Consider the following 25,255-nt stretch of genomic DNA (forward strand, 5'->3'; position numbering starts at 1 on the left):
TGCATTGGGGCTTGGCAGTATGATATCAATCACAATATGCTTTTCTGATATCATTTATATCATGATCCTTTTTTTTTTAAACAAAATCTTATTTTATAATTAATACAATTACTGATTGGTAATACTATAATAATAAAGTTGATGTGATTTTTGTAGTTAATCATTAAAATGGAAAAAAGCTCATTTTTACAGATTTTTATACTTCCCCTTTTTAGTGTTAATTTTACTGATGTTTTTATATGTTTATACGTAAATCTAAAAACATTTTTTAATTATAAATTTTAGTAAACAAAGTGCCAAAGTTTTTTTTTTTGTTATTTATTTATTTATTTATTTATTTATTTTTTATAACTGCAAGCTTGTTCTAAGTTTTATTATTCTGTCCACATTCACTGGATATTAGCAGTCGCATGTTCTGATAGCCTAGTAGTAGAGTAGCCAATCAGCTCTTATACGGTGAGTAGAGAAAAGCAAAATGGTGGAGCGTGTTGCTGAACCAACAAAGGACGAAATAAAAACTCTACTTGAAAACAAAACCCCAAAAAATACACACACAAAAAAGCAACAAAATATGGAATAAAAGTATTTGATGTTAAGAACTTTTTTTCTTCCAAGAATTATTCTAGCACTTTTCACAAATTGTTACTGTCATTTCACCTTTTTTTTTTTTTTTTTTTAACATTCTCAACGGAAATTATTTTGTCGGACGTTTTATATAAAGTTTTCATTTATTAAATTTGCAAAAAAATAAAAATGCTCCGTTTCTCAAAATCCAGTGAATGTGGAGAGAATAAAACGGTTATTCCACTCAATCTTGTTCTACATAGCTTATAGCCAACTCGGTGCTACGCGTCTCGTTGCCTTTCAGCTCATGCATGACTTGATTTCATGAAATAACTGTTAAATATACTTGCCATTCATTCAATAATAGTGTTGTTTTTTTTTTTTTTCGTCATATCGCCCAACCGAATAATATACACAAACTGCAGGCTTGTCTTATTGATGTTGAATATATAAATATGGATTTGTCCTTGTTGGATGATATTTGATAAATGCCAATTTTGTTGGTTTAAGTAGGATTTGAAGATTGAGGTTAAAACTAGTTTGAAACATTTTCTATTCTTGTTTTGTAAGAAAATTAATCCATTTTCTTCATTAAAATCCTGCGTTTTCGATATGCCACAGGTGTCGTATGTGATCAGAGATGAAGTGGAGAAATACAACCGTAATGGAGTTAATGCTCTACAGCTGGACCCAGCTCTTAACCGGCTCTTCACCGCTGGTCGAGACTCCATCATCCGGATATGGAGCGTCAACCAACACAAGGTACCGATCTGTCATTCCCTCATTCAGCAGCTGTGCTCATCTGATACTGTAATAATGTTGGAGGCAAACAGAACCAGTAATGGAATATTTTGATCTGGCCAGCATATTAATTGAATTATTTGGTGTCACGTTTAGAAATTGGAAGTTCACTGAGGTTGCCATTGTTTTGTGTTCTTTTCAGCAGGACCCATACATAGCATCAATGGAACATCACACAGACTGGGTCAATGACATCGTCCTTTGCTGCAATGGAAAAACTCGTGAGCATGACTTTAGTTTTACAGTGTCCTTTATATACCTTTATCCTTTATATACCTGGACAGGTATTTGTTGGCCTGGATGTTAACCTTTATTTACATGTACATCATATATTGCATGAATTAGGTCTATACATCGATATATTTTTCTGAACTTGAACTTTCCACACAGTTGCAGGATTTTCAGAAGCGTTCTGGTATTTGCAAAAATAATGCATGGTGTCAAAATTAAGACGCAACCAGCTGCAGAAATGCCATGTATCACATTGCTTATGGAACTCATTACTACAGTATATCATGCAATCCCAGTCTGATATATATATATATATATATATATATATATATATATATATATATGTGTGTGTGTGTATGTGTATATATATATATATATATATATATATATATATATATATATATATATATTTTTTTTTTTTTTCTTCTTTACCAAATTCTAACAGAAAACGAGAGCACCCGAAAGGGAAAACCGAGCCAAGCTGCCATTTTGAATCCTCATTCATGGCTGTAATGCAAATTGCTTCCTCCTCGGTATACAAGTGCACTTCCATGGCAGGAAAAAAAACCCCTACATTTTGCCGCTTATGTAGTCCCCTATTTATACAAAATTGAGTCATTGAGGATTCAGCCATGTTTTTGCTCGGCGTTAGCAAGTTAGAGGTTTTTAGCTTTCTCCTAAAATTTTTTCTATTATTTCTTCTTCCCGTCTCGTCGTCTTCCGCTTTATCCGGGACCGGGTCGTGGAGGCAGCAGTCTAAGCATGGAAGCCCAAACTTCCTTTTCCCCAGACACCTCGGCCAGCTCCTCGGGAAGAACACCGAGGCGTTCCCAGGCCAGCCGAGAGACATAGCCCCTTCAGCGTGTCCTGGGTCTTCCCCGGGGCCTCCTCCCGGGGGACATGCCTGGAACACCTCCCCAGGGAGGCGTCCAGGAGGCATCCGAAAAAGATGCCCGAGCCACCTTAGCTGATTCCTCTCGATGTGGAGGAGCAGCGGCTCTACTCCGAGCTCCTCCCGAGTGACTGTGCTTCTCACCCTATCTCTAAGGGAGCGCCCAGCCACCCTGCGAAGGAAACTCATTTCGGCCGCTTGTATCCGCGATCTTGTTCTTTCAGTCATTACCCAAAGCTCATGACCATAGGTGAGAGTTGGAACGTAGATTGACCCGTAAATTGAGAGCTTCGCCTTTTGGCTCAGCTCCTTCTTCACCACGACGGACCAGTAAAGTGACCGCATCACTGTGGAGGCTGCACCGATCCGCCTGTGGATCTCACGCTCCATCCTTCCCTCACTCGTGAACAAGATCCCAAGATACTTGAACTCCTCCACTTGAGGCAGGACTTCTCCACCAACCTGGAGAGGGCAAGCCACCCTTTTCCAGTCAAGAACCATGGCCTCGGAGGTGCTGATTCTCATCCCAGCCGCTTCACACTTGACTGCAAACTGCCCCAGTGCATGCTGAAGGTCCTGGTTTGAAGAAGCCAACAGGACGACAACATCCGCAAAAAGCAGAGATTAAATCCTGTGGTTCCCAAACAGGATTCCTTCCGGCCCCTGGCTGCGCCTAGAAATTCTGTCCATAAAAATTATGAACAGAATCGGTGACAAAGGGCAGCCCTGCCGGAGTCCAGCATGCACTGGGAACAGGTCTGACTTACTGCCGGCAATGCAAACCAGACTCCTGCTCCGTTCGTACAGGGACCGGACAGCCCTTAGCAAAGAGCCCCAAACCCCATACTCCCAAAGCACCCCCCACAGAATACCACGGGGGACACGGTCGAATGCCTTCTCCAGATCCACAAAGCACATGTGGACTGGTTGGGCAAACTCCCATGAACCCTCAAGCACCCTATGAAGGGTATAGAGCTGGTCCAGTGTTCCGCGACCAGGACGAAAACCGCATTGTTCCTCCTGGATCCGAGGTTCGACTATTGGTCGAATTCTCCTCTCCAGTACCCTGGAGTAAACCTTCCCCGGGAGGCTGAGAAGTGTGATTCCCCTATAATTGGAGCACACTCTCCCCTTTCTTAAAAAGAGGGACCACCACCCCAGTCTGCCACTCCAGAGGCACTGTCCCCGACTGCCACGCGATGTTGCAGAGGCCTGTCAACCAAGACAGCCCCACAACATCCAGAGACTTGAGATACTCAGGGCAGATCTCATCCACCCCCGGTGCCTTGCCACCGAGGAGCTTGCAAACCACCTCAGTGACTTCAGCTTGGGTAATGGACGAGTCCACCTCTGAGTCATCAGCCTCAGTCTCCTCAATGGAAGACATGACGGTGGGATTGAGGAGATCCTCAAAGTATTCCTTCCACTGCCCGACAATGTCCCCAGTCGAGGTCAACACCTCCCCACCCGCACTGTAAACAGTGTTGGCAGAGTACTGCTTCCCCCTCCTGAGGCGCCGGACGGTTTGCCAGAATTTCTTTGAGGCCGACCGATAGTCCTTCTCCATGGCCTCCCCAAACTCCTCCCAGTTCCGAGTTTTTGCCTCCGCAACTGCCCAAGCTGCAGCACGCCTGGCCTGCCGATACCCGTCAGCTGCCTCAGGAGTCCCGGAGGTCAACATGGCCCGATAGGACTCCTTCAAATCAAATCAAATCAAGTTTATTTGTACAGCGCTTTTAACAATAAACATTGTCGCAAAGCAGCTTTACAGAATTTGAACGACTTAAAACATGAGCTAATTTTATCCCTAATCTATCCCCAATGAGCAAGCCTGTGGCGACGGTGGCAAGGAAAAACTCCCTCAGACGACATGAGGAAGAAACCTCGAGAGGAACCAGACTCAAAAGGGAACCCATCCTCATTTGGGCAACAACAGACAGCCTGGCTATAATATTAACAGTTTTAACAGGTATAACCCTCAACTGTCCTCATGGGGCCGTCCTTCACAGGAGTGGGGCGATAAAACTCCGACCAGACACAGGGCACCAGGATGGATCAAGCAGGTCCGAGGGGCAGAAGAGGCCAGCATCTCAATCCCAGGATCAACATGTAACTCAGAGGGACAGATGGGGGGGGGGGAGAGAGAAAGAAAACACGTTGTTAGGTATGCCCTAAAAATGACAAGTATTAAATCTGTGTGGTAGGCTCGCAGAGACGAGAGTCTTTACATCAGGCATGACGCACAATGGCATGTTAATATGGTAAAAAATATATCATGACCTGCTCTGGCTGGATGCTTGATTGGGTGATGGGAGCACACTCCTCAGCAATGATGAGATGCAGATGGGACTCTTAGGCCTGGCCAAGACAATTCAGTTACATTTCACCGGGTCTGGGACATGCGACAGAATGTCTGACGGCCGATTCCCTGCAGGCTACGATAGCCAGTCGAGGTCCCCACCGTCTCCACCAAAAGATTTCCTGTTGACTCCATGTAACTCAGAGGGACAGATTTGGAGTGGGGGGAGAGAAAGAAAACACAGGTGGTTAGGTATGCCCAATGTCACCTGAATAAGTAGGAACAGTATACATATTGCACCGAGTACAAGCAGGGACTCTGGCAACTAACTATGACAGCATAACTAAAAGGAGAGAGCCAGAAGGTAACACAGGCATGAGGGAGCCCCGGGACATAAAGCAGCCAGCCACTGCACCGTCAACAAACTCGAGTGAGCAAGCGAGTGGGGACTGACAGCATCCATACATCCCAGTTTACCAAAACACTCTATGTCTGAGGACCCTCCAGATCTACTCCTTTACCTCATAAACACCATTAACAAAAGGCTTGACTAAACAGATATGTTTTCAGCCTAGACTTAAATGCTGAGACTGTGTCTGATTCCCGAACATTACTTGGAAGGCTGTTCCATAACAGTGGGGCTTTGTAAGAAAAGGCTCTGCCCCCTGATGTAGCCTTCAATATACGAGGTACCAGCAGATAGCCTGCACCTTTTGATCTAAGTAGGCGTGGCGGGTCATAGAGGAGCAGAAGTTCACTCAGGTACTGTGGTGCGAGACCATTTAGTGCTTTAAAGGTCAATAGTAGTATTTTATAATCAATACGAAATTTGATTGGGAGCCAATGCAGTGTGGATAAGACAGGCGTGATGTGGTCATATTTTCTAGTTCTAGTAAGGACTCTTGCTGCGGCATTTTGAACTAACTGGAGCTTGTTTATGCACTTATTGGAACATCCATACAGTAAGGCATTACAATAATCCAACCTGGAGGTAACGAAAGCATGAACTAGTTTTTCTGCATCATGCAATGACATTAAATTTCTTATCTTTGCAATATTTCTGAGATGAAAGAAAGCTATCCGGGTGATGTTATCAATGTGAGTTTCGAATGAAAGACTGGGGTCAATAATCACTCCGAGGTCTTTTACTGCTGCACGTGAAGAAACAGAAAGGCCATCCAGAGTTACTGTGTAATCAGAAAACTTACTTCTAGCTGTATGTGGTCCTAGCACAAGTACTTCAGTCTTGTCAGAGTTAAGCAGAAGGAAATTAACGAGCATCCAGTGTCTAATGTCCTTAACACATTCCTCAATTCTATTAAGCTGGTGTCTCTCATCAGGTTTTGCAGAGACATACAGCTTCAGCTTGACGGCATCCCTTACTTCTGGTGTCCACCACCGGATTCGGGGATTGCCGCCACAACAGGCACCGGAGACCTTGCGGCCACAGCTCCGAACAGCTGCGTCCACAATGGAGGTAGAGAACATGGTCCACTCAGACTCAATGTCCCCCGCCTCCCTCGGAAGCTGGGAAAAGCTCTCCCGGAGGTGGGAGTTAAAGACCTCCCCGACAGAGTGCTCGGCCAGACGTTCCCAGCAGACCCTCACCATACGTTTGGGCCTGCCAGGTCTGTCCAGCTTCCTCCTCCGCCAGTGGATCCAACTCACCACCAGGTGGTGATCAGTTGACAGCTCAGCCCCTCTCTTCACCCGAGTGTCCAAGACATAGGGCCGGAGATCAAATGAAACGACAACAAAGTCTATCATCGACCTCTGACCTAAGGTGTCCTGGTGCCACGTGCACTTATGGACACCCCTATGCTCGAACAGGGCTTAGTGTTTGTTATGGACAAACCATGACTAGCACAGAAGTCCAATAACAAAACACCACTCGGGTTCAGATCGGGGAGGCCGTTCCTCCCAACCACGCCCCTCCAGGTGTCACTGTCGTCACCCACGTGAGCATTGAAGTCCCCCAGTAGCACAGTGGAGTCCCCAGTCTGAGCACCCCTCAGTACCTCTCCCAGGGACTCCAAGAAGGCCGGATACTCTATACTGCTATTCGGCCCGTAGGCACAAACAACAGCAAGAGCCCTCTCCCCAATCCGAAGGCGTAGAGAGGCGACCCTCTCGTTCACTGGGGTAAACTCCAACACATGGCGGCTGAGCTGGGGAGCGATAAGCAAGCCCACACCAGCCCGCCGCCGCTCACCATGGGTGACTCCAGAGAAGTGGAGAGTCCAGCCCCTCTCGAGGAGCTGGGTTCCAGAGCCCAAGCTGTGCGTGGAGGTGAGCCCGACTATCTCTCGCCGGTACCTCTCAACCTCCCGCACAAGCTCAGGCTCTTTCCCCCCCAGCGAAGTGACATTCCATGTCCCAACAGCTAGCCGCTGTGTCCGGGGATCAGGTCGTCGAGGCCCCTGCCTTCGACTGCCACCCAATCCACACTGCACCAGTCCCCTACTGCTACCTCTGTGGGTGGTGAACCCACAGGAGGTCGGGCCCACGTCACCTCTTCGGGCTAAGCCCGGCCACCAAGCGCTCGCATACGAGCCCCAACCCCAGGCCTGGCTCCAGGGTGGGGCCCCGGCTGCGCCATACCGGGCGACGTCACGGTCCTCGATGGTTTCTCCATAAGGGTTTTGGTGAACTGCTCTTGGTCTGGCCTGTCACCTAGGACCTGTCTGCCTTGGGAAACCCTGACGGGGCATAATGCCCCCGACAACATAGCTCCTAGGATCATTCAAGCACACAAACCCCTCCACCACAATAAGGTGGCAGTTCTTCCTCAGGGTAGTAAAACTCACTTTTGCTGTGAAGACTGTCGTTATCGCTATCCATGATGTAAAATTAATGCTATTATGCTGAGAAATGCTGGCAAAAATGTGATTTTTTTGATAAAAATCTTATAAATCTTATAAAAAAGATAAATGTTGACAAAAATTGCTACCATGTTTGTTGTTGTGAACGAGCGAGTCGCCAGAGGTCCGTAACTGGGGTCCGTACCGTAGGATACGGACCCGGTCGCCAGCCAATCAGAGCACAGGATTTGATGGAAATTGTACCGCGAAAAAAAATAATGCAATTTATTTTATTTATTTTACAGTGATCTCTGCTTCCTCAGACACTACTGTCAAAGTTTGGAATGCACATAAAGGGTTTTGTATGTCAACACTGCGAACGCATAAGGTAAGTACAAAGTGGATGCAAGTCAACTTTATAAATAAAATTCTGCCATATGTACAGGTCAGAGATGGGATTGAAATATAATTTCTCCCAGTTTCCCGGTGTAAACATAAATATGCAAACAAAACAAGCATTAATTAAGAAAAAAGACCACACACACAAGCAGGAATGGTGCAAATAGTAAGAGAATATCTGCAATGTGCAAATAATGATCCATTTACAGGATGAGTAGTGAGCAGATGATATTTGGGGGGTGTAATAAAGTGATAAGTGCCTTATTATTTTACAATACTTCGGATGAATTGTCGTAACAGATTGAGTTATTTGGAGGTGGGAGTTCAGCATCCTGACAGTGTAGTGTATAAAGCTGTTCACCAGTCTGATGGAGCTAGCTCGGAGGCTCAGGTACCTTTTTTTTCCAGAAGGCAGGGGTCTGAAGAAGGTGTGTAAAGGGTGGGTGGGGTCGCTCGCAATGCTGATATCTCTGTAGGCTAGGCGGGTGTTGTAACTGTCCAGGAGGGGGGATGGAGAGGCACCAGTGATCTTCTCAGCTGCATTCACTAGCATGAATATGGTTAAGCTTTAAAAAGGGAAAAAAAAAATCTAGGCTAGACAAGGGGTGTCCAAAGTCCGGCCCCAGTGCCAAATGAATGTATGATGGGTAGCCTGCCGGGACAGCACGCTGCAGTTTTTCCTTTCAGTGGCCTGTGTTCACACAGCTAAATTGTAAGAGCATTTCTTTCCTCTGAGTGCGCTACAAAGGAATTTACTGAATGATGTTTAGTCATGGCTACAGACAAAAATTTTAACAGTGAGAAGGAATGATTTCAAAAGAGCTGGAAGCAAGAATAGTTTTACATTGAGAGCCATAGAAAATGCGTGTCATTATGAAACGTCATGGGTGATGCAAAACATATTCAGTGGATGAGCGGGCAGAGGACCTGAAACAGCTGGAAGCTATCCTGGCAGGAGCAATGTTTTTATCAGAGCGAATGAAACACAGAACATTACTAGAGCTAATAAGTGCCAATGCTTCTATCTAATCAGCATGGAAAGCCTTTGATGACTTCTTAAAAGGTTTCCTAATTAAAGTGGTCAGTGTCATTTGTCCTGAAAATAAGCACAAATGTATTAATATAATCTTGTGTGGAATAAATACAACAAATTTTATTCCACTAAAATTAAATTCACTGTATTGGAGCTTTTAAAATATTTTGGCGGCTGGGCCATCTGGTATTTAGACGTGGTTGAATGTGGCCATCTGTTGAAAAAGGTTTGGACACCCCTGAGCTGGACTGTCAGTACAATTAATAGTAACCTATAGAATGGTAATCATTTGCCTTGGTATTGCTGAAATGGGGCAGTCAGTGTGTTAGCATTATGTACATAAAACTGCATTTTTATCTGAAAAAATATTTACATTTTTGCATTTTTAAAGGGATCCTCCAGTGGATTGATTTTCAGACTTATTTTATGCAAAATTCATCATAGATTTCAAAAACCCAAACTTTCATTTTCAGAGACCAAACAGGATGGGCTTCTTACAGTAGTGACGTATGCGATGACGTCATGTAGCGGTCACTTGGAGCAACTCGGTTGTTTATCTTCTCTGTTTACATCGTTGTTTTGCTAGCTTTAAAAGTGTTTTGTTTTTTTACTGAATTTATCAGTTTTTACACAAGTATGCCTCATTGTGTAGCATATAAATGCTGCAATGAAGCTAAAAAGGACAATTTAATTCGTAAGCCCCGTTCTTTTTTTTTTTATGGGGAAAAAATGAGAATGAATGGGGCTCACGAGTCAAGTTGTCCTGCTCGGACACGCTTCATCAGAGACCCACCAAACTTTGTGATACTTCAGGTGAACTCCCCTGACACGTACATGTAATTGGTATGCACTCTTCCTTTCTTTTCGCTGATCCCTTTCCCCCTGTTCACTTACATTAATTTTTCCCCATTCAAATGAATGGAGTTTCAGGAGAAAAACTTAGTCTCACGTCACGCTGCACACTGAGCCACTTAAAACAGAGATTTTAGTGTGAAGCACTCTAAAATCTGTTTTAAACCATGCTACGGTACACACACTTTGTTAATCTACCCAGCACCAGCTGTAGATCATGTAAAAAAAAAAGATTTTAGACTGTGAAGTGTCATGTTTTGCTGCAAGTTTAGCCATTTTAAACCAAGATTTTAAAGCGCGCACACACACACTATACACACTTTGCCCCACACACTTTCTGTAGGCCGTGTAGGGGGGAAGATTTTGCAGCACGAGGTCTCGTGTCTGATCCAGTTTCTGACGGTGGCCCTCTGCTACAGCTGAGCAAGCACACTTTGCCGTTTCTCTGTGGAAATGCAGTCTAGTTCCAGCTTGTGCTTTATTTTTAGCATCATTGTGGCATTTATGTGCTACACAATGAGGCATACTTATTTAAAAACTGATAAATTCGGTAAAAAATCTTGTAAAACTAGCAAAACTTCGATGTAAACAGGGAATCTAAACTGCTGAGTTGCTCCAAGTGACCACCACCTGACCTCGTTGCATATGTCACTACCACCGGAAGACCATCTGGCATTTAAAAAAAAAAAATGCATTTTTCGCAACAACTATCTGGTCTCTCAAAACAAAAGTTTGATTTTTGAAATCTGTGGCTAATTTTACATAAAATAAGTTTGGAAATCAGTCCAGCTGGAAGGTCCCTTTAAAAATTGTAGTCATTTTTGTCTGAACGCTCATACGTATTGTAAATAGCTATTCGGATGGTATAAGGTTAATGTAATGTTGGTGTAGTAATTAAGATCAGTTTGCACAGGCTAAGTGATGTCTATAAATCACAGACATTGGAGTATCTTTATGATGAATGGTTATTGCAATAAAAATTGTAATACATATACCTCATTTTAATACAGACTGATTGCTTTAACCTTTATCATAAGCACTTGCAGGGTTTGTAGCCACACAGTGTAGATCTTTAGTGGCCACATACCCATAAATGTAGGCTGTGACGGTGCTCTGTAATTGGCCTAAACCCACCGGAAGCATGACTGCTCTGACGAGTCCATTTAAATATGATTTTATATTTACCTCAGCCAACTTTGTTGGAGGAGGTTTTGTTTCCACCTCAGTTTTTTTTTCCCCAGTGCAACTCAAAAAGTAGTGAACAGATTTTGATAAAATTTTGAGGAAAGGTGAGCCATGGGCCAAGGAACAATTGATTAGATTTTGATGCAAATCTGGATATATATGTGGATCCAGGATTTTTTTTGTTTGGTTTTTTTTTGGTCTGTTCCCAACATAACTCAAAGTCTTGAACAGATTTTGATGAAATTTGGTGTACGACTTTAATATTATCCGAGGTTCAAGTGATTTTGATTTTTGGTGATGTGTGGCTTGGCGGAGGTATGCACTTTACCAAGTTTGTGTGTTTGAAACTCATTTTGGTTGCTGAAAAACTGCTTCCTGGAGTGTCTTTATAAAGCACAATCTCTTTTCCCACAGAGTACAATGGAATCTTTACAAATTATGTTGATTTGGATTGGATATACTGTATGTATTACTGTGGGCCATTTTCTAGAAATTAAAATGATCTTTTCAGACCCATGCACATGCAGTCTGTAAAAAATGACTGACATGACCCAATTGGACAGGCCTAAAATACCAGAGGTACTCTGGTAATACTTGGCTCACGTTTCAATGAAAAACTAGTCCAATCTATGCAGAGCTGAACATCTTGTAGCTTATGCACTTTTTTTTTTTAAGAATTGTAATATGAATGCTAAATACATTCCTAATTAATGATGTAGTTTTATACGGCTATTTTGTGTTATTCCTGCACAGGATTATGTTAAAGCTTTAGCGTATGCTAAAGATAAAGAGCTGGTGGCTTCGGCAGGGCTGGACAGACAGATCTTCTTGTGGGACGTAAACACACTAACAGCACTGACTGCCTCCAATAACACAGTCACGAGTGAGTACTGTCTGTCAGCTTATTTAAACTGAAGCAGCAGTTATGTAGCAGCATGAGTATATAATATTGATATTACGTCCCAACATATTGCTGGTATCGCAGTATCTTTCACGGTTTCCATGGGTCATGGAATTTCTGGGATATCATGGAATTTTAAAAAGTCTGTTCCAGACATGGAAAGTCAAGATACTTGATCATTTTTTGGGCAGTGTCATGGAATATCAGGGAATTTTGTTTGTAACTTGTTTAACTTTTAGTTGCCATTTATGAAAATGCAATATTTTTCTTGTTTGAGTTATTTCACCATGTTTAACCAGTGAAAACTTTGTTTTGTGCCAAAAGTGTCTGTGAACTAGTAAATAAAGTTTGCAAATCTTTTTCTGCACAGCACAAAGGAAGCCTGCTTTTCTGTTCATTCTAGGTCATGGCAATTCAGCTTTTAAGTTAGTGAAAGTTAGGGAATTTGACCTGTGACTTCGAGTGGGAACTCCTTATCTTTTTATCATGTTTTTTAAAATGTTTTTGTTTTTCAAAACTCAAAAATTTCAAAATTAGAAGCAAATGGTTTGATGTTAAAATATTAAAACTGCTGTTTTTCTCTCCTTAAAATTTTTCTTCGCTGAACAACCTTTTCCAAGCTGTTTATTACTGAGATTAGAGCAGGCACTGTTTTCACAGCTTTCCTAACAGCTCTAGGTGTCCGTACAATAGCTCTATAAATAAGCATATCAGGTGAAAATTCAATCCAAATTGCTTGAAACTGGTCTCATTCAATTCAGAATTCAGTAGTATTCAGAAATCAGTATGCTAAACAATGTACTTTTTACAGAATTAAAATGTTTATCCATTCTTGAGATATTACCAATCAAAGATTGAAAAAATGGCTTAATTTTTAGAAAGCTGTCATAATATTATGTATGAGGATAACATGGTCCAAAATGAGCCTCATTAACGAATGAAATAAACCGTTTTTTTTCTTAACTTTTTTCCAAGATGTTTACATGGACATTGGCAGGCACATAGATGGTTGTGTATGGAATACAAAGTTTGAAAAATTTAGTGTCAACAAAAATATGCAAATCCGTATTTTAATTAGTATTAATTATGTTAATTAGCTAAAATGTTAAATTGGTACACACACTTCTTCAAAGTTTCGCCAAATTACTTTATTTGTGCAATATAAAGCTATCTTAACTCATTTATACATCACAAAGAAGGATAAATCAATGTTAATTATAAAACATGCATAAATAAGCATTGGATGTCATTCACATCTACCATTCTCTGTCAAAATAAAGTAAGAAAATATTATTTCTCATCCCCTCTTTGTGCTCTGTAGGCCTTTGTATTTCTAAGTAGGGCCTACTTGTGTTTATATGAAAGAACATAAATTATTTCGATTAATGTTCACAGCTGGGCGGCACGGTGGTGTAGTGGTTAGCGCTGTCGCCTCACAGCAAGAAGGTCTGGATTTGAGCCCCGTGGCCGGCGAGGGCCTTTCTGTGTGGAGTTTGCATGTTCTCCCCGTGTCCGCGTGGGTTTCCTCCGGGTGCTCTGGTTTCCCCCACAGTCCAAAGACATGCAGGTTAGGTTAACTGGTGACTCTAAATTGACCGTAGGTGTGAATGTGAGTGTGAATGGTTGTCTGTGTCCATGTGTCAGCCCTGTGATGACCTGGCGACTTGTCCAGGGTGTACCCCGCCTTTCGCCTGTAGTCAGCTGGGATAGGCTCCAGCTTGCCTGCGACCCTGTAGAACAGGATAAAGCGGCTACAGATGAGATGAATATTCACAGCTTTCAAGGCGAACCTCGAAAAAAAAAAAACTGTCTGATCCACATCCAATAAACAATTCCGAGGAACTGAATTGAAATTGACACATTTCTGACTTCCGGTATTTAAAAAATCTCATTCTGACCACTACAATCTCAATATTTTTCATCAAAACAATGTTATATTCTAAAATTAGTTTTTTATTTACATGAATCAGTTTGATTTTAAAAAATAAGTAGGTAAAGCTATGAAAACTCACTTCAACGTCTCCCGTGAATCATAACATTAAAACTAGCTGATGGAAAATTTTTGCTGAATGCTTAACCAGAAACAGTGAGAGCGAGAGAACATCCCTATAAAAGTTATCTGATTGATAGTCATGAGTAATCCAGTTGGAAACTGATCGAGAGAGAGCGAGCCTGACCACTTTCCCGTGACTCAAAAAGCACCGTCAGTTTCCCGATGTCACGCAAGCAGAGTGTGAACTCTGTTGTATCAACTTCAACCTGCCATTACTCCCAAAGTACTGAACAGATCTTAACAACAGAAATTTCTTTGGAAAGCAGAAATTATAAGCTTTTTATGAGAGCATTCACGATAGAAAATATTCAAGAGTTAATCAATGACCGAATTGGAAACTCAGATGAGCGTCTGATATGCCTACTGTACCGTAGGTCTACGTATAATAACTCTATGTCTAAGGTAAGAGAGAATACTTGAGAGAATGAAGAACACCGTGACAATGTCCATTTAGTCCTATGGTAAAATACCCGGTAGTGTGTTCACCATCGTAATATAGGTTTAATAATGTGTGTGGCAGACTTTCAACATGTACACATTTTGTTTGTTTCATGTGTTTGTCATTTTGTTGATTGATATGTCAGAGGTTTCTCTGAAGTGACAACAACATTTATAGTCGGAGTCTCCAGTGTCTGCTCTTTTGAGGCCTTTCTGCCTTGCCTCAGGCTTCACCACAGCTTGTCCTGTAATGTTTTACTGCTGACACATTATATACTTTTTAAGCATTATGTATGTTGTGGATCTTTCCATGGCTTGCACATAATCTTACCCATACTTGGTTATATCCTACGTTGTATTCGATTGCGTGTGGATAATGTGTAGCATGGTTTTATATGCCAAATTACCCAAGATAAATGATGGTAATTTTGGTGGGAGGTTAGCAAAGGAATTTAATCTAGCTCTGCACACCCAAGACATAATCAAACCTCATTATTCACTGAGTCAATTCAAGAACTCTTGCTATCGTTTATCCTGCAGCATCGTCTCTCAGTGGAAACAAGGATTCAATCTATAGTCTGGCGATGAATCAGATGGGCACAGTAATAGTATCTGGATCAACTGAAAAGGCTGGTACCAATTTTCTTTTCTTTATACATGATTTTTTTTTCTCATACAAGTTTAATTAAATGTGTTTCTTTTGCTGGCTTGGTTTAGTTAGTGTGTGTGTGGTTTCTCAGGTTTTAAGAGTGTGGGACCCACGCACCTGTGCCAAGCTCATGAAGTTGAAAGGACACACAGACAACGTGAAATCGTTGCTGCTCAACAGAGACGGCACTCAGGTGCATAATGCTTGTTTCTTTTTTTATGAAAGTATTTGGAGCTATAGAAATGCTGAAATGGATTGCTGGATGTTTTACTGCCATTTTGAACAAGTGGAACATCTTCATGATGCAATGCATAATGAACTCTATCTCTTGATACACTTAGATCATGGTTTTATCATCGTCTTTTTGCTGTACTCTAGAAAGCATACTGAGAAACTGATAATGAGAGAGCATGATTATGGATGTGCCCTGATCTGTGTTTAGTGCCTGTCAGGCAGTTCAGATGGTACGATCCGGCTGTGGTCACTGGGACAGCAGAGGTGTATAGCCACGTACCGTGTCCATGATGAGGGAGTGTGGGCACTGCAGGTGAACGAAGCCTTTACACATGTCTACTCTGGAGGCCGGGACCGGAAGGTTTACTGCACAGACTTGCGCAATCCAGACATGCGTGTACTCATTTGTGAAGAGAAGGCCCCTGTCTTGAAGGTAGGTGAGATATGAAAGGGTGGGAAACACTGAGATGGTGTAGTTTTTTGGGAGGCTGGCAGTTATATACCTTACTCCTCAATCTATAAAAGACTATGCTTTTGTCATGACACAGATCCACACTAGAGTAAAGAGTATTGTTGATTTTAAGATGTTTAGAATTATTGGCACCCTTGATAGAAATGAGTTGAATAAATGGTTCTATTATATCGACACGAGTGTTTTACTGGGAAATACACCACTTGTATTTTTCATACGAGCTATATCAGGGACATGGAGAACCAAAACTGTGACTTAAATCTCCGTCACTCGTGAGGAAATCGATGAATTGTTTTGATAAATTTGGGTACTTTGTTTGTGAACGTGTCCTAGGTAATAAAAAGAAAATAACACTGCTCGTAGATATGAGGTTTATTTTCTTGTGTTGAAAAACTTGCATTTTTCATACAAAATACATCACGGACTTGAGTGACATTTTTAAATAATATTGGCTGGCTTTGAGTGGTATATCAGATATATTCCATTCAGCTAGCATGATATTGAACGAGGTGAAGACAAGTTCACTATCATGCTAGCTGAATGGAATATATCTGCTAGACCACGAAAAAAAGCCAGCCATTTATTATTATTATTATTATTATTATTATTATTGTTGTTGTTGTTGTACATACATACTCTCTTCATATCAGCATTCTCGAAGGTCAACGCAAGCTTGCCTGCAGCTCGGTGCTGTTAGCGTGGCAGTCCAGTTACCTTCCAGCCGGTGTAGTGTCAACGAAGGCCAACGCGAGCACAGTCGAGCCTATTATTATTATTATTATTGTTATTATTTTCTTTATTTTTCCCTGTGTAATTTACTTAGTTACTTTTCAAATCAACATCAACAGCTACACACAACCTGGCAGCCAAAATTCTCTCAAAATCTTCCGTTTTTAACAAAGCAAACCTGGTGGCCATATTTGTTTGCAAATTGTTACTGTCGCTCACTAGCACAAACGTTTTACATCTCTGACATGTGACCTCGTTTTGTCTTGACAACATGCAATATCGTAAACCATATTCAACACTCGTTGTCCATTGGGTAGAGTGACGTAATACACGTAGGATAAGCGATATGCAAACAATATTACATCCGATCAAACCAAATGAATAAAACCCGCTAGGAGGGAATAGAAATACAGGTAGTCATCGACTTAGGACTGCGTTTGGTTACGACTGACCGGTCGTAAACCGATCTGGTTGTAAGTCGGCCTATGGTATGTTAAATGAACATAAGTATATTGTGATGTGTAATGATCTTGTAATCTTAAAGTCTTATTTTATCAACATTTTCTTATTTCATTACCTTGGCTCATTATTTGGTTTAAGTCAAACACTGCATACTACACTGCGTACAGTACAATTCGTTTAATATGTGCAAAACAAAAAATACGAAATACAGGTGTGAAAAATCTAAAACATTTTAGTTTGAAATATACCAAAATACAAATGTAAAACATAGCAAAATACAAAACTTAGTGACCACTGGCATCACTGGTGCTTGGCTGTGGGTCGTCTACGTCATCATCAGCTGTTGCAGCGCTCGGGCTGGCGGCAGCATTTGCTCGTTTCATAAACCAGGAGCTGGGGCGGAAACTGTATGATGGAGTGTGCGAGGGCGCGAGAGAGACTGCGCATGTGCCTGGAGCTGGGGCGGAAACTGTTGTACGCGGCGAGAGGCGCTGCCGGGAGCTGGGGCGGAAACGGTCGTATGCTCAGCTAGCTCAGCTCGGAAACACTTGCCAGTTGGTTGTAAAGTCGATCGATTGTAAGTTGCATAGATCGTAAGTCGACGACTACATGTATATATGTATGTATGTGTTATTTACCAGCTGGGAGGTCCATATCGTGAAATCCCGTGACCAAGGTCTTGAAAGTACTGAGCGAGGCCCTCTGGGCCGAGGTCAGTATTCAAGGCCGAGGTCACAGTCTTTCATCATACGGCCCGACCTTAAGCTGGTAAATATATGTATTTTTTTCTTTACCAAATTCTAACAGAAAACGAGAGTGCCCGAAAGGGAAAACCGAGGCGAGCTGCCATTTTGAATCCTCATTCACGGCTGTAATGCAAATGGCTTCCTCCTCGGTATACAAGTGCACTTCCGTAGCAGGAAAAAAACTACATTTTGCCGCCTATGTAGTCCCCTATTTATACAAATAGGAGTCATTCAGGATTCAGCCATGTTTTTGTTCGGCATTAGCAACAGTTAGAGGTTTTTAGCTTTCTCCTGAAATGTTTTCTTTTATTTCTTCTTCCTCAGGGTAGTAAAACTCGCTTTCGCTGTGAAGACTGTTATCACTATCCATGATGTAAAACTAATGCTATTCTCGTGAGAAATGCTTGCAAAAATGTATAAGATTTTTCATAAAAATCTTATAAAAAAGATAAATGTTGACAAAAATTGCTACTATATTTGTTGTTGTGAACGAGCGAGTCGTCAGAGGTCCGTAACTGGGATCCATACCATAGGATACAGACCCGCTTGCCAGCCAATCAGAGTGCAGGATTTGATGGAAACCGGACCGCGAAAAAAATGTTATTTAGCAGCTGGGAGGTCCAAGGTCGAGGTCACAGTATTTCACTTAACGACAGTATTTCACACTGTCGTTATCGCTATCCATGCTGTAAAATTAATGCTATTCTCCTGAGAAATCTAAAAATAAATGTTGACAAAAATTGCTACTATGTGTGTTGTTGTGGACGAGCGAGTCGACAGTGGTCCATAACTGGGGTCCGTACCGTAGGATACGGACCCGCCCGGCAGCCAATCAGAGCGTGGGATTTGATGGAAACCGGACCGCGAAAAAAATGTTTTTATTCCATCGAAAAACTGTAGTGTATGGAAATAATTCCTGATATTTGACTCCGATGATGTCACTCCCAGTGTTTTCCTGCTGACTTGATGTGCGTTGTCAAAATGGCAAACCAGTTCAAAATTAAAATTCTTTTGATTAACTTGCATATTTTTTGTGGATGTGTCCATATATAATATAAAGAACATTACACGGTGGTGCAAAGATATGAAGTTTATCTTCTCGTGTTGAAAATATTTTCACTTGTTTGCTTTGCTCACTTGTGAATATGTTCACCACTCAAAGATAAACTCCATATCTTCACTCAACCGTGTAATATCCTCGTGTAGGTGCAACAGGCTTATCGAATCAGTCTCATGCAAAAAGGGATCAGTCTCATAAATTCATTAATCATTAATTCAAGTGTCTAATGTTTATAGCTAAACTATTAAAATCACTGGAATAACTTGGTGATGCTGCTATAGTTTTAGTGAGTATTGTAGCTCTAATGTAATACGTTTACTCTAGATCTATAACATTCATATAACAACCAAATGGGCGAAAGCAATACTTGTTGGCCGAGGTTGGCACTCAGTGGATGTTGTAGCAATAGACAGGACACAGTTTATTCCAAGGTACCATTTATTGAAATAGCTGACATGAATTAGCAAACTAATACTGATCAGATATAGCAACAATAGCAGCCAAGGAATAATTCAATATAAATGGTGATACAATGTATACAAGTAATAATCAGTAGTTTATAGAGCAGTAGTAAGTAGAATAATAACCAGCAGTAAACAGGATGAGAAATCAGCAGTGAATATGATGATAACCAAGTCACTAATGGTGTTCAGAAGTAATGGGCTATATGCAAGTGTTACAGTATAAGGGCGAGTGAATGTTAAAATGTGATGGGGAAATCACGTGTTGGTGTGTGCGTGCAGCTGCGCACTAACGAGATCAGGAGGAGCTAGAGAGAGAGCGCGTGCGCAGGTGCACGACGAGGAGGGGAGTGAGGGAACGAGGTGGCACATGCGGCACATGGGCGAGAGATAGGCGTGGTATGTAAATGTAGCGCGCGAGCCCTTATGCTAGGCACTGCCTAAAGGGGGATGGGCAACAAGAAGAGCGCATGGGGGAGAGTAACAAAGGATCTGTAACTTAAAAACTAATCCCAGCTAGGCCTTAAACCCAAACTTCTACTCAACCCTTAGCTACTCCTGAAATCCCAATATTGAGGGGTGTGGTGCGACGGAGGGAGTTAAAAAAAGAGAGGGCATGCACGATCTACTTGATACGGACAGTAAACAAAGCAAATCAAACAACATGCGGTCTAAGACCAACTTTCATGTGAATCAAAATGCGTACATTTAAACCATGAATGAATTCAAATAAACAACAATCTTCGCATTAACTAGCCACAGCTAAGACTAACAATTGCCCAGATGCCAGCCTTACTTGAGATCGCTCTTGCTTGGCAACCAAAAGTGTGCCGTCTGTTATCTGAAGATAGCGCAGGTCCAGGAAAAAAACAGCTCTGTTCCTTTTGCTTTTACAGCTCGTCAGCTGAAGATCTTTGGTGTCCCGTCGGTCGTCCGATGATCTGGAAGGAATCTTGTTTGTAGTTTGTCGACATTGCGAAAGGGAAAAAGGATCCGGTCGCCTTTTCTCTTTAAAATACTGCATGGGCTGCAGTAACTAACAGTTCAGTTATTATTACAACTATGCGAAGATCAAATACATTGAACTTTGGCTTAAGGTCCGGTATCAATAGCTCGTTCTTTGTTCTTCAGCACAGATGCAACGACGTCTCTCTTTCACACGTGGGGATCCACCACCAGAGAGAGAGAATTTTGATTCCGCTGTGGGTTTTAAAGCACAGTCGTGACGTCACTGTATTTGATATCCGGTATCATCTCTGTATCCAATACCATTACAGGGAGTCAGAAGAATAGGCGGAGATAGAGCATGGCATCGAGTACAGGGATTGTTGTGTTCAATGCTGTAACAGTGGAAGGGGAGAAGATGGGCCATAAAGTGAAGCAGGGAATTGTGGGTATTATGGCTACGGCATGGCAGCCCCCCTACACTCGTGTGTGTGTGTGTGTGTGTGTGTGAGATTTAATTAGCTTAATCGCACTCTGAAAATACGAGAGAAATCTAACCTTTAGGTGAAGTAACTTCATTCTCAGAAAATTAAAAAAAAATCTTTATCAAATATTATTTTCACAAAACCATTTGTCCCAATTATTGGCACACCTCGAAATTATTCTGAATAAAATATAACTCCTCCTCCATCCATTATCTACACCGCTTATCTGCCAGGGTTGTGGGGAAAGCTGGAGACCATCCCAGCTGACTTCAGGCAAGAGGTGGGGTAAACCCTGGGCAGGTCACCAATCTATTGCAGGGCTAACACAGCCAGCCATTCACACTTCCATTCAGTCGCCAGTTGACCTAATCTGCATGTCTTTGGACTGTGGGAGGAAACCCATGCAGGCACGAGGAGAACATGCAAACTCCACACACTCAGGTCACATTTGGATGCAAGAGTCAAACCCAGAACCTTGTTTCTGTGAGGTGACCGTGCTAACGACTGCACCATGACTGAAACATGTTCCCAGTTATATTTTGCTTTTTAATATGCTCACCTGAGTGTTTACAGATTCTTAAACAGTCATCCATGACTTCCTGTTTCACTGGGGTATAAATATGAGGTGACACACACACAGGTGAAATTCCCTTAGTTTAATGGCTGTAAAATAGTTAAACCCAAAATGCCTTTATTCACTTTTAGGGAAGTAATTAAGACATTTAGAAAACAGGGCTGTAATGAACTTGCTTGAAAGATGACACAAGTGTATTTTATTCCCATGCACAGCAAGGAGGATGATTAGACAGGCAAAATTTTTTCCAGTGGTCACAGCTGGAGATTTGCAAGAAGATGGCACCATTTTGGGCTCGCCAAGTCTCCAAACTACTATGAACTGCCTTCATCTCAAAAAAACTTGTCAGGCATGTTTTTCATCTAACCATGTATGTAAGCACCCTAAGGTTGCTACATGCGCTCACTGAATATGGGTTTTGTGGTCAGTTGAGACAAAAATATCGTTTTTGGCAACACAAACTGAATGTGGGTTTGACGTAGGAAGAAGCCTGGTTATGCAGAACAGAACCTGATCCCACTATTGGAGGAACTGAGATGTTCCGGGGCTGTATTTCCTCTCAATGCCCTGAAAACCTTATTAGGATACACAGCATCATAGACTCCATTAAGCACTAGAAGATTTTAAATGAAAATTGGTCTACATCTGCCAAGGAGCAGAGGTTGTGTTTGAGTCCTCCAGTAGGACCATTAATACAAACTCCTAATCAGAAAAAGTCAGGATGGTATGGAAAATGCAAAAAAAATAAATAAATAAGCAGTGATTTTCTAAATTTACTTTGATTTGCATTTCATTGCAGACAGTATGATCCTATGATATTTCATGTTTTGTCTGGTCAACTTCATTTCATTTGTTAATATATTATCCATTCCTGTGTTTCAGGCCTGTAACAGATTCCAAAAAAGTTGGGACGGGGGAAATCTAGGGCAAGTAAGGAAGTAAAACAATTAAATAATAATTTGATTTGAAACAGGTAATGTCAACTGTAATCATGATTTAGTACAAAACCAGTATCCAGGAAAGGCCTAGTCTTTGAGGAGCAAAGTTGGGCCGATGATCTCCAATTGGCCAACAGATGCGTGAGGAAAATTATTGAAATGTTTCAAAACAATGTTTGACAAGGAAAGATGGGAAGGGATTTGGATATTTCACCTTCTACGGTGCATAATATCATTAAACGATTCAAGGAATCTGTAGGAATTTTGGTGTGTAAAGGGCAAAGGGCACAAGCCTAAGCTGAACACCTGTAATCTCCTATCCTTTAGACAGCACTGCATCAAGGACTGTCATTCATTGATGACTGATATAACCACAAGATTACGTTGGGCAGTCATTGTCAAGCACGATGATATGGAGTTGCATCCATCAATGACAGTTAAAACTTTTCTCTGCAAAAAGGGAGCCTTATGTTAACTGTGTCTAGAAGTGGTGTCAAATTCTCTGGGCACAGAGATATCTGGAATGGACCATCACACAGTGGAAATGTGTATTGTGGTCAGATGAATCAGTATTCCAGGTCTTTTTTGTAAGAAATGGATGCCATGTGCTCTGGACTAAAGACAAAAAGGACCATCCAGACTTTTACCAGCAACAAGTCCAAAAGTCAGGGTCTGTCATGGTATGGGGTTGTGTCGGTGCCCTTGACAAAGGTAACTTACACTTCTGAGATGGCAGCATTAATGCAGAAAAGTACATTGAGATTTTGGAGCAACATATGCTGCCTTCAAGACGGCATCTTTTCCAGGGATATTTCAACAAGACAATGCAGAACCACATTCTGCACACATTACAAAGGCATGGCTGGGGAAGAAGAGGGTGCCTGTGCTCTCTGTCCCTAACAGAGAATGTGTGGAAAATTTTTAAACGAAAAACATGATGACCCTGTACTGTTCCACACGTTACGACCTGATTGCAGGAAGAATGGGACAAAATAACACCTGAAACGCTTCATCGCTTGGTGTTTTCATTCCCTAAACATCTTTTAAGTGTTGTGAAAAGGAATGGAAACATAATGCTTTATCGTCTCAACTTTTTTTTTTAATCTGTTGTAAGAATCAAAACTGAAGTGTTTATTATGAAAAAACAAAATTCATGAGGTAGAACATCAAATAATTTGTTGCTGTATTGTTTTGAATGCAGTACAGGTCAAATATTTACAAACCATTGTTTTCAGTTTTAATTTCAATTTCAACATACCATCCCAACTTTATCTGATTTGGGGTTGAAGAAATTCACACAAAAATGGTTCAAGGACTACAGAATCAAGCTTTTATACTGCCAGCCCCAGTGCTCCCCAAAGCCCAGTAAATTCCACAAGAGGGGGCCAAGGACCTTGAAGGATCTGAGGAGATTCTGTATTGATGAGTAGGCATGTAAAGATGTATTGTGTGACGATAAATTGTGATACAAATTTATGATAATTTGAAACAATGAAATAAAAATGAATTGTGGTTACTGTCAGGCTGCATAATCTCTTAGTTTTTACTATTTTTAATTGTGTTGTTGAGACAGTGACTTTGCAATAACGGGAATACACATGACTTCACCCTAGGCAAAAGTAACACAGCTCTAAAGCTGCAAAAACACAAAAATTTAAATGGGTAAGAGCTGTTGTATGATTGACTACAAATGGATTTAACAATCAGTCAGAGCTCTCTTTTTACAGACTGCAGAAAGCTGAAGAGAAGCAACTGAACGTGGTATAAATGCTCATAAAGGTTTATAAAGTGAAGGTCTATTTGTTATTAACCATTTTCATTTTTCATTAAAAAAAATTACTTAATAGGCTATTGAATTGTGCTCCAACCTTTACAAACATGGGTAAATAATTATTGTTGGACAATACACGTTACATTTCTTTGGTAATAAAATTTTTCATTTTAATTTTGCTTTTCAAAAATATTGTGGGAAAATCGAATTGTGAATTGGGTGAATCATTCCATGTAGTTGAGGAGTGCTCTTAGATTCCTTCCTCATCTCATCTCATTATCGCTAGCCGCTTTATCCTGTTCTGCAGGGTCGCAGGCAAGCTGGAGCCTATCCCAGCTGACTACGGGCGAAAGGCGGGGTACACCCTGGACAAGTCGCCAGGTCATCACAGGGCTGACACATAGACACAGACAACCATTCACACTCACATTCACACCTACGGTCAATTTAGAGTCACCAGTTAGCCTAACCTGCATGTCTTTGGACTGTGGGGGAAACCGGAGGAAACCCACGCGGACACGGGGAGAACATGCAAACTCCACACAGAAAGGCCCTCGCCGGCCACGGGGCTCGAACCCGGACCTTCTTGCTGTGAGGCGACAGCGCTAACCACTACACCACCGTGCCGCCAGATTCCTTCCTCTATTCTCAAATCTTATGTAAAAGCATGGTTGTGAAAGATGTCGGTAAAGGGAGGTTGTAGAAAGTATTAAATGCAGGGTGCCAATGGCTGTTGCAATAATGAGCAGTTTTGTTACACACACGCGCGCACACACACTTTTTATATATAATATGCATATTTTGTGTGTGTGAGTGAGAGAAATTTTCAGTTAAAGGTTAGATTTCTCTCTGTTTCAATGTAATTTTGTGCTAGGAATAATTTGTGCCAGTAATTCTAGAGTTCACTGTATAATTGCTAAAAAAAAAAAATTCCATACATTGTACTGCCATATAGCCAGTACTTTTCCACTATCCTGAGAGCACCTTGACCTGAAGTAACAGGCTGTAGTGAAATACAAAGACCGTTGCTAAAGTAATAAAAGCAGGTGTGGAGAGAGAATTGTTTAGAGTGTAGTTTGAAGAGCTGTACCTATGTGCGAAGAAAGTAAAATTGCTGAATGTATATTTGGCCTTGGACAGATGGAGCTGGACAGGTCAGCGGACCCACCGTCGGCCATCTGGGTCTCCACCACAAAGTCCACCGTTAACAAATGGGTGAGCACAGCTGCCTTCTACAGTGACGTGAATGAAGACACCACCTGCCCCAGCTGTTCCTGACA

At 41.7% G+C, this 25,255-nt stretch overlaps 1 protein-coding gene across 2 annotated transcripts in view; it reads left to right on the forward strand.

Moving 5' to 3' along the window:
* wdr48a (WD repeat domain 48a) overlaps positions 1 to 25,255 on the forward strand; it is a 54,043-nt gene that overhangs the window by 12,516 nt on the left and 16,272 nt on the right. The window contains exons 2-9 of one of the 2 annotated variants that reach the window (XM_060922429.1): positions 1,186 to 1,326; positions 1,508 to 1,586; positions 7,894 to 7,976; positions 11,811 to 11,940; positions 14,990 to 15,078; positions 15,190 to 15,291; positions 15,541 to 15,765; positions 25,116 to 25,190. In XM_060922429.1, the coding sequence (XP_060778412.1) occupies positions 1,186 to 1,326; positions 1,508 to 1,586; positions 7,894 to 7,976; positions 11,811 to 11,940; positions 14,990 to 15,078; positions 15,190 to 15,291; positions 15,541 to 15,765; positions 25,116 to 25,190 (924 nt within the window). The remainder of the gene's footprint in view (positions 1 to 1,185; positions 1,327 to 1,507; positions 1,587 to 7,893; positions 7,977 to 11,810; positions 11,941 to 14,989; positions 15,079 to 15,189; positions 15,292 to 15,540; positions 15,766 to 25,115; positions 25,191 to 25,255) is intronic. The other variant, XM_060922430.1, reaches the window with a different exon arrangement.

Source organism: Neoarius graeffei, chromosome 5, assembly GCF_027579695.1.
Source record: "Neoarius graeffei isolate fNeoGra1 chromosome 5, fNeoGra1.pri, whole genome shotgun sequence".
Taxonomy (NCBI): Eukaryota; Metazoa; Chordata; class Actinopteri; order Siluriformes; family Ariidae; genus Neoarius; species Neoarius graeffei.